Source organism: Chaetodon trifascialis, chromosome 11 (genome assembly GCF_039877785.1).
Source record: "Chaetodon trifascialis isolate fChaTrf1 chromosome 11, fChaTrf1.hap1, whole genome shotgun sequence".
NCBI lineage: Eukaryota > Metazoa > Chordata > Actinopteri > Chaetodontiformes > Chaetodontidae > Chaetodon > Chaetodon trifascialis.
In genome coordinates, this window is record NC_092066.1 from 23,583,756 (window position 1) to 23,598,744 (window position 14,989).

At 39.3% G+C, this 14,989-nt stretch overlaps 1 protein-coding gene and 5 non-coding genes across 6 annotated transcripts; 3 read left to right on the forward strand and 3 right to left on the reverse strand.

Annotated features, from left to right (window-relative positions):
- Positions 1-4,075: 4,075 nt before the first annotated feature.
- On the reverse strand, positions 4,076-4,149 carry trnan-guu (transfer RNA asparagine (anticodon GUU)). The gene has a single exon. It is a non-coding gene; the product is annotated as a tRNA-Asn (tRNA).
- Positions 4,150-4,347: 198 nt separating this feature from the next.
- trnan-guu (transfer RNA asparagine (anticodon GUU)) lies at positions 4,348-4,421 on the reverse strand. The gene has a single exon. It is a non-coding gene; the product is annotated as a tRNA-Asn (tRNA).
- A 219-nt stretch (positions 4,422-4,640) lies between these two features.
- On the forward strand, positions 4,641-4,713 carry trnak-cuu (transfer RNA lysine (anticodon CUU)). The gene has a single exon. It is a non-coding gene; the product is annotated as a tRNA-Lys (tRNA).
- Positions 4,714-6,667: 1,954 nt separating this feature from the next.
- Positions 6,668-6,740, reverse strand: trnav-aac (transfer RNA valine (anticodon AAC)). Its single transcript has one exon. It is a non-coding gene; the product is annotated as a tRNA-Val (tRNA).
- A 207-nt stretch (positions 6,741-6,947) lies between these two features.
- Positions 6,948-7,019, forward strand: trnag-ucc (transfer RNA glycine (anticodon UCC)). Its single transcript has one exon. It is a non-coding gene; the product is annotated as a tRNA-Gly (tRNA).
- Positions 7,020-9,865: 2,846 nt separating this feature from the next.
- rab36 (RAB36, member RAS oncogene family) lies at positions 9,866-14,681 on the forward strand. Its single transcript, XM_070974546.1, has 11 exons — positions 9,866-9,915; positions 10,617-10,700; positions 11,515-11,606; positions 11,701-11,775; positions 12,202-12,303; positions 12,401-12,465; positions 12,589-12,640; positions 13,134-13,215; positions 13,301-13,391; positions 13,511-13,624; positions 13,713-14,681. Exons 2-11 carry the CDS (start codon positions 10,623-10,625, stop codon positions 13,772-13,774), a joined length of 813 nt encoding a protein of 270 aa, XP_070830647.1. The 5' UTR covers positions 9,866-9,915; positions 10,617-10,622; the 3' UTR covers positions 13,775-14,681.
- The last annotated feature ends 308 nt before the right edge of the window (positions 14,682-14,989 follow it).

The following is a 14,989-nucleotide window of genomic DNA, read 5'->3' on the forward strand; positions in this document are numbered from 1 at the left end:
AAAAATATAACCTTCAGTTGAAGAAATAAGAATCACTGGGTCAATACTAGGCTTGAAATGTTTCAAAACCAATTACCAAACTTATCAAAAACAAATAGTAACATTTCAGAAAAACTGTCAAGCTTTATTTCACGTAGTAATAAAACAAAGTTTGTTGTTTACAGTAATAATGCACAGGTGTGTAGTTGTCAACATAAATGTCTATTTCTAGGATACATTCATTAAATTGCAAGGGAAAGAGGTCAGGAGATATTCTGTCTTCAGTTAAGGATATTTATTAACACACTGATAAAATAGAGAACATGTACATGGATCTCAGTCTTTTGGGAAATTGCAGTTTGCAAGCAATTAGATGCAACCACCCGCCAGAATGAGAATGCCTGACTGACGATTATACAGAGTTTTAAAAAGAAATGTGCAGCTATCTGATTGGTCAAAACAGCTGGTGATATCGTGGTTTAGACTTTAGTGCCCCCTCCTTGGACTAGGCCTGGGCGATAAACCGAAAATTTACTGTTACTGAAATTTACTACGATAACCGACGTCATTTTGCCCATGTCGGTAAATTTGGTGTTTTAATAAAACAGAAAATAAAAGTCTTTTTTGTCTGTTTTGACTGTGTGTGCTGGAAGGCTATGTTCATTCTCCTTTAAGACGAGGTACAGCGTGTGTAGTCACGTGACTCCACCCATCCAGTCTGAATAAGAAGGGAAACAGACGATGAGGAAATGGCTGATGGTTCAAAAGAAGAAGTGGCTGACACAGCCGTAGACGAAGTAACGTTGGTCGAAGTTGATCCTGTTGTGCTTGTTCCGAAAAGAAATTCGACATCTGTCGTTTGGAAATATTTTGGGTTCCACAAAGATGATGTTGAGCAAAAGAACACGAAATGCAAAGTGTGTATGAAAACTGTCGTAACCACCCACAGCAACACGTCCTCGTTGCCATCACAATTGACAACGGTGCCAACATTGTGAAAGCTGCAGAGCTCAACCAGTGGATGCGGGAGCAGTGCTTTGGACACAGACTGCACCTGGCAATCAGTAAGTGTGCACATTTAATGGGGATATGTTTTGGTGGTGAGTCAACTGACTGTTAATATAAAATATTAAATAGCCTACTGTGTTATTGGCACATAAGAGCTACAACTGTGTGTGTGTGTGTGTGTGTGTGTGTGTGTGTGTGTGTGTGTGTGTGTGTGTGTGTGTGTGTGTGTGTGCGTGTGTCTGTGACTATGACTGTACAATGTAGGGAAAATATTAAATGATGTCTTATCAGAATAAAGTATAATTCAACAGTGTAGGTATTAAATGACAGTTAAATGGCTACAGCTATGTTTCTGTGTGCTATATTCTGTGTGTGTGTGTGTCATTGTACAATGTAGGCCATATTAAAATATTAAACGATGTTTTATCGGCACATAAGAGCTACAGCAGTATAGCTTTAACATGTGTGTGTGTGCGTGCGTGTCTGTTTCAGAAAACGCTCTGAAAAACCAACCCGCTGTGGATCGGGCCACGAAGGTCTGCAAAAAGATCGTCAGCTCCTTCTCCTACAGCTGGAAGAAGATGAAGGCGTTACGCAAGGCACAGAAAGAGTTGAACCTGCCACAACACAAGCTCAAAACGTCATGCCCCACCAGATGGGGATCAATGCAGCTGATGACTGCAAGGCTTCTTGAGCAAAAGAAAGCCATCACAGAGGTAGGCTATGATCCTTGGTACTTTATTTTATTGTGTGTCTTACTGGCTGGGCTCAGGCACTGATTATAGTCTTTACTGTAATTGCTCTAAGGGGAAGGGGAAGTTCAGCTTTTTTCAACCTGGACTCTATTTTCTCATCTACCTCTATCTAAAAGAGTGGTGGGATTTCATACATTGAATACATTGAAAGAAAAGTCCCTTGCTTCTTAAAGGAGCAATTGATAAAATTGACTATCCCACCACTCTTTTAGATAAAAGAAGATGGGAAAATAGAGTCAAGGTTGAAAAAAGCTGAACTAAGTTGAAATGCGCTATATAAATGTAATTATTATTATTATTACAGGTCCTCTCTGATGACAGAGCATCAAGGCATCTTGTTCCAAAATGGTCTGACCTGGATTTGTTGGAGGCCGTCAGCAAAGCTCTCGCTCCTCACAGAAGGAATTCACAGACGCCCTGTCGGGCGAAGAGTATGTGACAATTTCATCCGTGAAGCCTGTCCTACACGTCCTCCATTCACAAGTGCTGGCTGAATAAGAAGATGATGTAGAGCTGACCAAAGCCATCATATCTGACATCCTTGCATACCTTGATGAGAAGTTCTCAGATCCCACCACTGAAGAGCCTTTGGACACAGCCAGTTTTGTTGATCCCAGATTCAAAGCATCATACATTTCTGCAGACCGTGTCCCCGCCATTCAGGAGAAAATGAAAACAGAGATGGAGTCAGCAGCTGCAGACCACACAGGACGTACCGGAGGGAGCACCGCCACCGAGCCTCAGCCTTCTGCATCTTCATCAGAAGCAAAGAAGCCAAAGAGATCATTGGGAAGCTTTTTCAAAGGAAGCGAGGCAGCCCCTTCAACTGCACCCACTGTGTCACGTCAGCAAGCAGTAGAAGCAGAGCTGAGCAGCTACTTGGTGTCCCCTGTGCAGGATAGTGAGGGAAATCCACTAGATTGGTGGAGAGAGCATCATGCACACTTTCCCACTCTGAGCTAAGTGGCAAAAAAGTACCTTTGTGTACCAGCCACTAGCTCCCCATCCGAGCGGGTTTTTAGCTCTGGAGGAAACATTGTAACATGCCTCAGATCCTGCCTGAAACCACAAATGGTAAACATGCTAGTGTTTCTTAGTAGGAACCTGGAGTAAACACTAGTGCGCAGAGTAGAGTGATTACATGTAACAGCAGCCATGAGTCAGATTCACATCTACAGATAGTTGAGAAAACAGGATACCCAGTCTGCTGCTTTTTTTTTGAAGTGCACTGTTCAAGCCCCTCTTGCTTTTAATCATCAGTGTTACATTGACATTTTTGCACATGGGCCGTGGCACTATTTAAAATGTTTGTTAAAAAGATGTAAAACATTGTCTACCTTTTGCATGGCAGTGTTTATTTGCAATTGTTTATTAGTGTTGCATTGACATTTTTTTATTTTATTTATCATTTTGTTTACAAGCCACACTACCTCCTTTGCACATGGCATTATTTATATTATTTGTTTACAAGAGACATTACCTCCACAAAGATATTACTGCCTTTACACAAATATAGGCCTTTGAACATGGCATTACCTTTGCACAAGCCATTTGCACAAAAAAGTTTACAAGAGAGGTAACCTCTTTCTCCTGTTCTATGTGACATTGTTCAAGTCATGCAAGCTATTTTGAATGTTCAAACTTGAATGGTTACAAGGGTTTTTTATACTTTTATGTTTCATTGAAAGTAATGTGTGCCAGTTGGTCAATAAATCAATGAAAAGCAGTTAATTTGCATTTCCTGCAATTATTTTCAGATGGCAAAGATATACAGTGGTCCGCGGGGGGTGGGGGCGTGGGTTTATCGTGCATTTATCGTTATCGAGGTAAAACTGCCCAATTTATCGTGATATTGATTTGAGGTCATATCGCCCAGCCCTACCTTGGACCACAGGCTGGTACCAGCCTCTTGGCACACGACCCATTCAATCCATAGGGGACAGCGCCCTGAAAGAGAAGATAGCTAGACCCCCCCCCCCCATATGTAAATGATGTGTTACCTATCACGAGATATGTTAAGTTTCGTTTTCTGAGGTTACTAAAGGTCATATTGCCCGTGTGGTTATGTATGGCTATTCCTCAGCCTCACTGACACCAAGACCCTACCCAGCAAAGTCATCACCTCTGCAGAAAATCAAATACTAGATGTCAGACCACAATCCTTTTGTTCCTGGTAACAAAACAATGAAGTAGTGCTCAGACTAAATCTAAATCATCTACTTTACATTCTGTGTAATGTTACAGACATGCCTCAATTTTTTAGTTCAGCTTATGTTTGTACCACGTCCAATTGCAAATGTTATTATAAAAAAGGAAAAGAGTAAAAACAGTCCCGTCCCTGGGTGGGCTCGAACCACCAACCTTTCGGTTAACAGCCGAACGCGCTAACCGATTGCGCCACAGAGACATCTGCCTTTTCAAGCAAAACATCTAAGTGCTTGTGTAAGACCAATCCATGACACACAGTGTAGTACAGCCTGTAGCTGGTGGTCTTGGATCAGAGAAAACTGCTGTCACCTTTTTTAATTCTGTTATTTACCCTATCAAAATAATGGGACAGTCAACTCTGTCACGAAGAGAAGCAAAATAAAATGTAAAAACTCTTCGTCCCTGGGTGGGCTCGAACCACCAACCTTTCGGTTAACAGCCGAACGCGCTAACCGATTGCGCCACAGAGACTAGCTTGCCTGCCTCACTGTGACCTTTTTTTTTATCCATGTCCCATTACTGAGGTCAGAAATGGGAATCACAATCTTGTACAACCAGGCAAGAAACACCCTCAGTAAAGTGATTAGATAGAAATGAAAGCCACAAGGAAAACAGGTTCACAACCAAAACCAGAATGACTAGACATGTATAGGCAAGAACAAGTACTGCATATTTTACTAAATACATATAGCCCGGCTAGCTCAGTCGGTAGAGCATGAGACTCTTAATCTCAGGGTCGTGGGTTCGAGCCCCACGTTGGGCGCTGATCTTTATTTTCCTTCTTGAGGAAACTCTCCCTCCACACCAACCATGATCAGTAGGTCGCAGCCCATCCACAAAACACAAGGGGGCTGGTTGGTTGGTTTGGCAAACTCCTGCGCTCCCTATAGGGGTATAGAACTGGTCCAGACTAGTCTCCCAAAACTAAAAGAATATTATCATGCAGCCCAATTTAGATACATAGTATGCTGGTGCAAACTGGATTACATGGCTAAGTGGAAAAGTATAGAAAAGGAATTTGATGGGTACCCAATTCAGAGTATCATTGGACTAAATTACCTCATTCACTTTGGAGTTATGGTTCAGAGTAGTCCAAAATCACAAGATAAAGGATATAAACCAATTAAAATGGGTGGCATTCGATAATAATTTCAAACCGGACAAATATGATGGGATTCAAATCATGGTTAACGAAGGGAATTACAACATGGTGCACTTTAGAGGAGAAAGGGGAGCTGGAGAGTTTCCAAAGTATGAAGGATAAGTATGATTGTGGACCTTGTGGTCACAGCTTCAAATCAAATCAAACTTTATATGGCACTTCTCATACTTAAAAGCAACACAAAGTGCCTCACAGAGGCAAAAAGAAAACCCAGCCCTCCCACCCCCATAGAGGCATAGAGACATATAGACACACACACACACACACACACACACACACACACACACACACACACACACACACACACACACCCATACGGACAAGGCAAGGAATAAGCCACCTTTGGGGGCCATCCACACTGAGAGGGCCCCCGCCCATGACTAGGGAGCGCCGCCCAAGACCACCCCAACCCAGGCAGACAGGAGGCCCCACACCAAGGTGCAGAGACCCCCATGAGGAAACGCTGCAGCTAAAAACAGCTTGCGACAGCCACCTCAACAATGGCGGAGTGGAACAAGGCCCATTCAGACTCAATGTCCCCTACCGCCGCCAGAATGGCTATGCCCCGTCTTATCTCACTCACAAGGTGAAGCATTTTAATCCTCTTACTCAAACCTCTTGATTGTTCCTGAGGCCAGAACTAAAAGGCATGGAGAGGCAGCCGTTGTTAATCATCCCCCAAAACTCTGGAACAGAGTTCTAAGAGGTTCTTAGGGGTTCTAAATCTATTGACACCTTTAAACGAAATCTTAAGACACACTGTCTCCTGAAGTGTCTTTTCTTTTAATTTAACAACTGTTTTATTTTGTCTTGTCTGGTTGTTTAAATTGTACTTTATAGGGCTAATATAATGATAATGATAGGTCTTGCGATAGACACATAATCAATATCAATAAAATATGCATTCGATAAAACATTTGATCATTTTTTTTATCACCCAGCCCTAGTACTTTACATTATTTTATGTTATTATGTTGTTATTATTAACAATAGACAACAATTAGTAATAGACAGACGATTATTTTTTTGCTGAAGTGAAAGGCAAACCAGTGTAAATTAGTTTGTTTCATTTCAGCTAAAAAATACTAAGCCGGATGAGCTGAAAGGACAAAAGTGCTAGGATGAAGTTAATCTCACAGAGCTGAACCTCAAGCTCCAGCCAGCTTCTCAGCTCTTTGCTGTCAATGTAAAATCATGAACTTAACATAACTGCTAATCCATTTAATACGCAACCATCTGATGTGCCTTACAACCTACAATAGGAAATCACTGAGCTTCAAAATAAAATCATGTAAATATAAATTTATGAGGGTGCCACTGAGTATGGCCCTTGAAGGATATTCTATAGATTGAAATGGCCCTTGATAGGGAAAAGGGTTAAAAGGGTTCCCTATCCCTGTGCCATATAGATCTACGATCATTTCACCTGACACAAAAACAAGCAGCTCTGTCTCACACATGCATCGCAAAACAGATTCACATGGTGTGCTACTGTGCTAATTTCTTTAACACACACCATTTTTTCATAGCATGTCATAGCAAAAAAATATCAACATGTTTCCGCCCGGTTTCGAACCGGGGACCTTTCGCGTGTTAGGCGAACGTGATAACCACTACACTACGGAAACTGTACTACCTCCATAATCAGGAGTCAATACAAAGTTAACAGAACCACGTGTACCCGCTGTGGCACATCAATTAGATCACTGTGACCAAAACATGGCTATCCTTTGACACGATTTGCAGTGACACATTACTGCTGTGACTGAAATTTAAAACACTCACAATTGCACCCTTTCACATCCTTAAAGACGTTTTCACACAGAGCACAGCAGGCGTTGGTGGTATAGTGGTGAGCATAGCTGCCTTCCAAGCAGTTGACCCGGGTTCGATTCCCGGCCAACGCATACCTTTTTCTGTTCATTTCTTGGAATTCAAACTGAACTGCAACCTTTCATTTTTAAAGTAAACTTTACTGCTGCTGCTGTTTCAAGAGTACTCAGTCACACAGACGTAGAATAACAGCAAGACTGAATAAAAATTGTTCACAGATATAGCACACGGTATGTGCCAACATATACACATACAAACCACTCTAAGTATGCTAAGTACAGCTATACTGTAAGTACTAGTGACAGTGAAGTACTGTGGAATACCGACAAGAGAGTGAAACCTTGGACAACACTGAAAAATGAGAAATTTACATAAAACTTGAGGGGATTACTCACCCTTTTGAGTACTCTTGGAAATTTCATTCTCTCTCTGGGTTAAGACAAACATGTTGGAAAATGTACATTAAAATTAGTGTCAGTTTCAGTCAGCCTTATCCAACATTCAGAGTCAATTACAAAATTAAGTCCTTCCTTTAGGTCTATTCGTCAATGTTCAACAGAAATACATACTGTATGTACTATCACTCACCCTTGCAGCTTTTCAAATATTACTATTACTGCCCAAGATATTCTTGCCAGATGATGTCACTGGTTTTTGTTCAAGTCAAAGTTCATAAATCCTTCTCTCTGTAAGTTCCACATAAAATCAGTTCACTTTTAAGAAGTTTACTTGTAATTTACCTTTAGCTTTACAGGTACGAACTTAAAGCACTTGCAGGTTGGAAGAACATCACAAAACAAATTCCACAAAGACATCAGTGAAATTCTAAATCATCCTTAACCTGTTTTCGTGACACCTTCCCACGGTTATATTATGCCCTATTAAGACCGCCGGAGGACAGCGGCCGAAAACCTAAAAATTTAAGGGAATTCTAATATAGAAGAATTCCCTTTGTGTGATAAGTTGACTAAATTACGATAAGTTTAAGTAATTTTTTAGTCATTTCTGAAGCTTATCAACATTATGGTAAACATTCTAAAACATGTCGCCAATTAACTACGATGGCGTATTAACGTTAGCTGAGTTTTGCTATGTTATGCTTCCGCAGTGTATATCGTAATCATGGGCTAGCTAGTGTCAAGTAAGCTAACATTACCTGCGTTTTCTTTATTCCCAAATTCGGCAGATGTCCCAAACTCAAGCAAACTTGCAAAAATAGTTCTTAACACAGCTTACTGCGAATTTATCAGATACTGCACCGTCTAAAGCTAGTTTAGACCACGTTTATTCACTTCTTTCCGGATAGGCTTCAATCTATTTTCTCGACACGCACGTAACGCTAGCTTACGCAGGTCGTGTGGTTCCAGCATTCTCCTCACCGACGCATACCTTGAGGTGCGTTCAAGAACTGACGGTATTACGTAACATTGCAATGAAATAGGGTAATTACAACCAGGTATGAATTACATCAGCCAATGTTTGTCATCCCTCGGTTTTTTCATGAAAGTGAAGGTCAGGTATAAATTCACCTGTCCAGTTATACCTCTATCCTCCCACTCTGTCAGTTTTAGAAATTAGAAATTTTGTAATTTCATACTGATTACAAAAAAGAGTTAACATTTTGTAAAGTAAAAAGGAATATCATTTCGTTGGAAACACGATTTCCGTATTTTAGGAAACTATTTTAAAGTAGAAAAGCACAAATAAGTAAATAATTGTGGTAGTAATGTTTTTTTTATTTTTAAAAATCTTAGGATTTCAGGACTGTTAACTTAAAATGAAGGAAGACTTTTACATTTTCCATGGAGGATTTTTAAGTGGATCATTTTAACTGGCATTTTTGGATTCTGTTTATACGCCTACACTTTAGAGTGCGACACGATAAGACCACAAGGTGGTGCAATTAGTCCACGTATTCTCAAATATGAATGTTTTCAACTTTGGCACCCAGGAACTGCCAACCTTTTTTTCTTCATGTTTAAAATGAGTGGGAATAAACTTAAATTAAAACTGGGAAGGAGTTGGATAGAGTAATTGAGGTTACATTTAATATGTTGTTTTGTTAAGATGTTTAATATGTTACTTCCACATAGGTTATTAGTGCAATGCAACAATTGTAAGAAGGCCAGATTTACTCAAGCACTGTATTTAAGTACAGTTCAGGGGTACGATACTTTTACTTCAATTGAGTATTTCCATTGTATGCTACTTTATTCTGCTACTCCACTACATTTCGGTCAGAAATATTATACTTTTTACTCCTCTAAATTTTAGTTGTGAATTATAGTTACTGGCTACTCCACACAGCCTTATTTACCTTAAAGCCTTATTTGTTAACTGCCATTGCAGTGCAATTATTCCACCTATTTTCAGTGCATATGAAATTGTTTCATATATTTGTATTTTAAATCATGTTAATTAATTTTTCAGAAATATATTACCGTGATGTGTCTAATTGTCTTGTCTCAGGATAGTGCAACTCATTTCTAGAAATATTCTTTAAACAATCGGATTTAAATTAAAAAAAAGGGGGGGGGGGGGGGGGCTGCTGGATGGATTGCGGATAGTGAGTACTTTTGCTTTTGATATTTAAGTATATTTTAGGAATGACACTTATGTACTTTTACTTTTTGAGTTACCGTATTACTAATAAATATTTTTTTTCAAAAATGATGCTGAAGGATTGGGCAGAGAATTGACAGGCGAGATGAATATGTATTTTTGTATTCTAACATTGTAATTATTGCTAAAGCGGGATGCCATGTTAATAGCTAACATTGGGGATTTTATAGGACCCTATACTGGGCCCCTCTTATTTACCACGTGCAATAAAACTCCAATTATCACGTGACACGGGAAGGGTATGGTTGCCATGGAAACGAACTCTTCATCAAACAGTGTCCGGGTTTGAAAGCAGTAAGTGGTAGAGCTCGAGCAATCGAGGAGATATTTGACGTGGTTTCATCTGTGGTGAGTACGAGATGTTCACTGTCTGAGGAATATGAACCCCAGTGAAACAGTGTCAGGTTGTAAAGAAAAAAGCCGAGACACGGGAATGATAGGTAGTGGCGTTGGTAGCAGTATCTGTCTGTAGCCGCTATTGCTCTAGTGTCACAGTATGCTAAACAAATTGTGGCGAGAATTCCGTTCAAAATCTTCAAACTAAACCACTTTTCTTGCTTACAACGTAAACTAGCATGATGTAATTTTTGGGTCAGGGGAGGAAAATTAAAGAAAAAAAAAAAGAAAATCAAAAATAAATTAAGAATGCTCCTAAAGGATACTCTCACAATTCATTGATTTTATCATTCTGCTTTTATTTTAAAGGCAGAGTCCCCGTACTTCCTGCCTTTCACTGGCTAACTTCACAGTGCAGCAGCGCACTAGCATCCTCTAAAATTAAAATAGCCTGAATACTCGTGTTTTGAATGTCACAACCAGTTTTAGCAGTTATTACTAATGAAAAGCAGGCATCGTTGTCTGTACATAGTACATACTGTATGTAGATAATGACGCTAAATGAGAATAGACCTGACGCCCTAATCTAAATGCTGTAGCTATTTGGTTCAGAGAACAGATGAGCTTTGTATAAATGGACACACACGTTGAAGGAGTGCTTGGTATTAGACTGAATTAGATAAAGCTAACTCCTGTTACACATTCCCTCACAGATTGCCATGCACGGTAACAGGGATGACATGATGCCGTTCCCATCACCCATCAGCAGAGACAGGGTCATCTGGGAGTTTCCAAAGGTACATCATGTTTTTGTTTTACTTCAGTTTAATGCAGGTCCGGAAAAAGCCGTGTTTTACAGTGACATCACTCTAATTAGATCGGTAGGAGCGCCAGTTACATGTATTGGAAGCACCTTACTTCCACTAACTTTCTCAGATAGTTAAACTGATGTCAGATCACAGTTCTCTGCCTGCAGTCAACTCGCCCGTCAGAGATCCCATTAACATGTTCTTCTGCCCTCTCAATCTTCTCCAAAAACACATTCAGGCCCTTTATTTTGGCAGGAATCTATGATATTAATGATGTTATTAATGATGTTTAACTAACCTTTGACTTCCAATGGGGTCAACTCACAGGATCTGTCAATGCATGTTTGTTTGAGAATCCTGCTACTAGTTCTGTTCAATCTACATGCAGGTACCACAAGAGTCCTCAAATATCTGGCATTTCCAAGATTTAATAACTCAAATTCTTTTGAATACAGTTGAATATATTATTATACTGTGAATTATAGCAGGGGCTGTGGCTTGGGAGGTAGAGTGGTTGTCCATTGTTCAGGAGGTTGGTGGTTCAATCCCTGCCCCTGATGCTGTGCCAGCAGTATGTGAATTCATATGTACGTCACTTTGGATAAAAGCATCTGCCAAATGACTAGTTGTAATTGTAAATTCTGTTTTAGCTTCTTGTTTTTATGTAAACATGTTAGCACACTGATGTTAGCATTTAGCACCACTGTGCCTAAGCACAGCCTCACAGAGCCTCCAGCATGGCTGTTGACTTAGTCTTGTCACAGCAATTAGTGTTAGTAATATATGGTCCTGTTATTTTCAGAGCTACACACCTGAGGCCTCTCTACAGCTCAAGAAAGACTGGGACATTCAGGCTAAAGCAGCCTGTAAAGACAGAGCTGCCAGGCATCAGCCGTGAGTCTCCTAGTTTTGGGTCACATGAAAATATTTATATCTCACTGATATAAAAAACAAACAAACAAAAAAAAAACTCTTGTCTTCTTTAAAGGTGGGACCGACAGAAAATGTCAAAAGTGGTGGTTGTTGGAGACCTTAATGTGGGGAAGACCTGCCTCATCAATAGGTACTTTATCTCACTTTAACCAATTTAGACACAACGTGATTATAACTTAGATCACAATATCAAAACCAGACCCATTTTATTGTGTGCATATGTTCTTAAAGGTCAGTGCTAAAGTGAACCTGGTTGCATAGGTCTGTGGGTGGTGGTCTGTTCTGTCTGTGGATGGTGACCAGGCCCTTAAATATGTACACATAAATGTCCACATAAAAATTATAATAAAGCAGCAAAGTGTGTATGGAGAAATGTAATGTATCTTGTCTACACTGTATGAACACAGCTCTCTGTTGGGACTGACTGATTGCACTTATATGAAGCTAAGAAGTTTAGTTAAAAAAAAAAAAAAGCAGAATTCCAAACAGTGAGTCTGACATGTGAATCCCATGAACAAAAAAGAAAAAACACTTGATTTGTTTATGCTGTTTTCAGGTTTTGTAAAGATGTATTTGAAAGAGATTACAAGGCCACTATCGGTGTGGACTTCGAGATTGAGAGGTTTGAGATATCTGGAGTACCTTTCTCCTTTCAGATGTGAGTAGTCTGGTCTTAAATAAGTTATCCTGTATACATATACTTTAACTTTACAGTACTTTGTGTTTTTGTCATTCATGCTGTCTTTTTTTAATAGCTGGGATACTGCTGGGCAGGAAAAATTCAAGTGCATTGCTTATGCATACTACAGAGGTGCACAGGGTAAGAGGTTGTTAAAACAATAACTTTAAAAAGATGGTTGTCTGTCACATGCTAAGTGAGACCATTTTCCATTTTATTTGGCCTAAACTAATAATACTGAATCTGCTTGTTCATCTTTTCCAGTCATTATCACAGTCTTTGACATGGCAGACATTAAGTCCCTAGATAATACACGGTAGGTCAAATCTATACTCCATAGACAAATGAAATAGACATAGAGAGAGATTACTATGCTGTAGTGATCTAGCTACTTAAATTAAAGATACAAGAAAAAATATAAGGAAGATTTGTCTCATACTGTTTTATCTCTCATAAAGCTCTTTAGATGTGTGGACATAACATATTGTATCTCTCTATTAACTCTGATTTTTCTGGCATTATAATAAGATCTAATTGGCATTAATTCACTTCATTTATATTTGAATTGCTGAACAAAATGCAGATGTGCGTGATGATTCAGAGATCTGGAACCAGGCTAACAGTCTCAGCAGATAGCCAAGACATATTTGAGCTGTTGGTCACTGTCTACAACCACAGATATCACAATGACATGTTTGTTCGTCTATATATATACTGTATATAGCAAAATTCTGATGCTCTAAAATCAACTACAAGAATGTGTTGCACTGTAAGATAATGTAACAATCTTTTTTTGTTTGTTTTCATAGCCAATGGCTGGAGGAAGCCATGAGAGAAAATGAGCCTGACTCCTGCTTAATCTTCTTGGTTGGCACTAAGAGTGACCTGCTGGTGACTATATTTTATATTATATTAATATTTTGCAGATTTGCGCATTCTCCTTTTTCTTCTAGTAAACACCTGTTTTCTTTGTAAGCCTTTAGAAGAAAGACAAAGGACAGAAAAAGATGCCATCAGGATAGCAACAGAAATCAATGCAGAGTTCTGGGCTGTTTCTGCTAAAACAGGTAAGGCCGAGAGCTCACGGTTGTCAATGCTGTATGGTACATTAAGACAACATAAATACAATGATTCTGGGCAATGCAGAAAGCCATTATAACAAACTAATATTTTTTCTTATTTTCAGGGGAGAATGTGCAGGGATTTTTCTTCAGGGTGGCAGCTTTGGCCTTTGAAAAGTGCATATTGAAGGACATGGAGAATGGGGTCCCTGCGAGCATAGGACGTGGAGACAGTATCAGTAAGTAATGGCTCAACCCGTAACAAGCAGAAATGTTGATAATGGAAGCCTGAGGGTACATAAATACAGAAAATATTTACCTTGACAGAATCGGATCGGGCCAACTTGGAGGAGGCCGCACCCCAAGACATGAAGAGAAGCTGCTGCTGATGGAAAGAGGAACTCTCACAGTGAGCTGTCAAGGAGAGTGGAACCAGACAGAAGCTCCATTGTGAGCCTCAGCTGCAGAAATTTCAGTGACTGACCATGTTCCACTAGATTGGTGTGTGCCTTAGGACATGTTCCATCATGTTTCTTGAGTCATCCAAACTGCCATGTATTCTGACTTTTGCAAAGGATCAACCAGTATGTGCTCCTGAAAGCCAGCTGTTTTTAGATTTAAGCCACATATAATGGATTGTTTTCCTGATTAAAAAAAAAAAACCTTGTGAATTTGATCAATTTTAAATGTGCAAAAAATTGCAAACTGTCAGTGTTTCATCCAAAATATGTTTTTAGAATTCACGAAACATTTATAGTTGTCACTATGACAACAACAAATCTGATCAGTTTGTCTCATTGCAATCAACTCAGTTTAGCTTCTCATGTAGTTTCAGTCAATTCTGCAATATCTGTAAAATAGAGACTCAATTATATCCATCATTTCAGAGGTGGACAGGTGCCCAGACTCATTTGAAACAGGCCAGTATTGGCCCTGGTGAGACTCTTGTATGGAAGCTTTAGGTATTCTTTGCTCCTGTCATGTTGTTTGTTTCTTAATACAGTATTGTTGTGGAATATGTCTAACCCATCAATGTGGGCTCTGTACACATAAAAGGTCAATGAAATTTTAAAGGATGGAGATTGGGAGCAAGGAAACCAAATCTGTTTACTTTGTAGTAATAAAGGTGTAAATTACCATTAACTCAATGTATATAATGGTCACAACATTATAATGTAAGTTCTTAAAGTAATATCTTGATTCAATGGAGCAATATCTGACGACTGTATTTGTGCATTTATGAGACCAGTATTGTCAAAGTCTATTCTTATTCAATAAAATCGTTTATCAGCTGTCTGAACTGTTCTGTCATGATAATATTCAAAATTATGAGGTATGGCTTTACAAGACTAGTTAAAAGTTACAGTCAAAATACCTAATGTATCCTGTAACGATGTGGACTTTGTAATCTACTGAGCAACACTGAAAGTCTACAAATGTTTGCCTTTACTTCATGTGGCGGTCCAGATATCCAAACAAAAAAAATATGGAAATATACATTTGCATCACATCACAGTGTCTTTGCTTTCAATGGGAATGTGACCGGGATTTGTTGAATTTGTAGTTAGAGATACTGGGTTTTACAGGATGGGAATAAAAATGAT

What these genes read in the sequence shown, in the direction of transcription:
- rab36 (XM_070974546.1), top strand. Translation starts at nt 10,623, where the DNA reads ATGCACGGTAACAGGGATGACATGATGCCGTTCCCATCACCCATCAGC. An exon ending in AGAGCTGCCAGGCATCAGCC is followed by an intron (nt 11,607 to 11,700) that starts GTGAGTCTCCTA and finishes TCTTCTTTAAAG; the next exon opens with GTGGGACCGACAGAAAATGT. An exon ending in GTACCTTTCTCCTTTCAGAT is followed by an intron (nt 12,304 to 12,400) that starts GTGAGTAGTCTG and finishes TTTTTTTAATAG; the next exon opens with CTGGGATACTGCTGGGCAGG.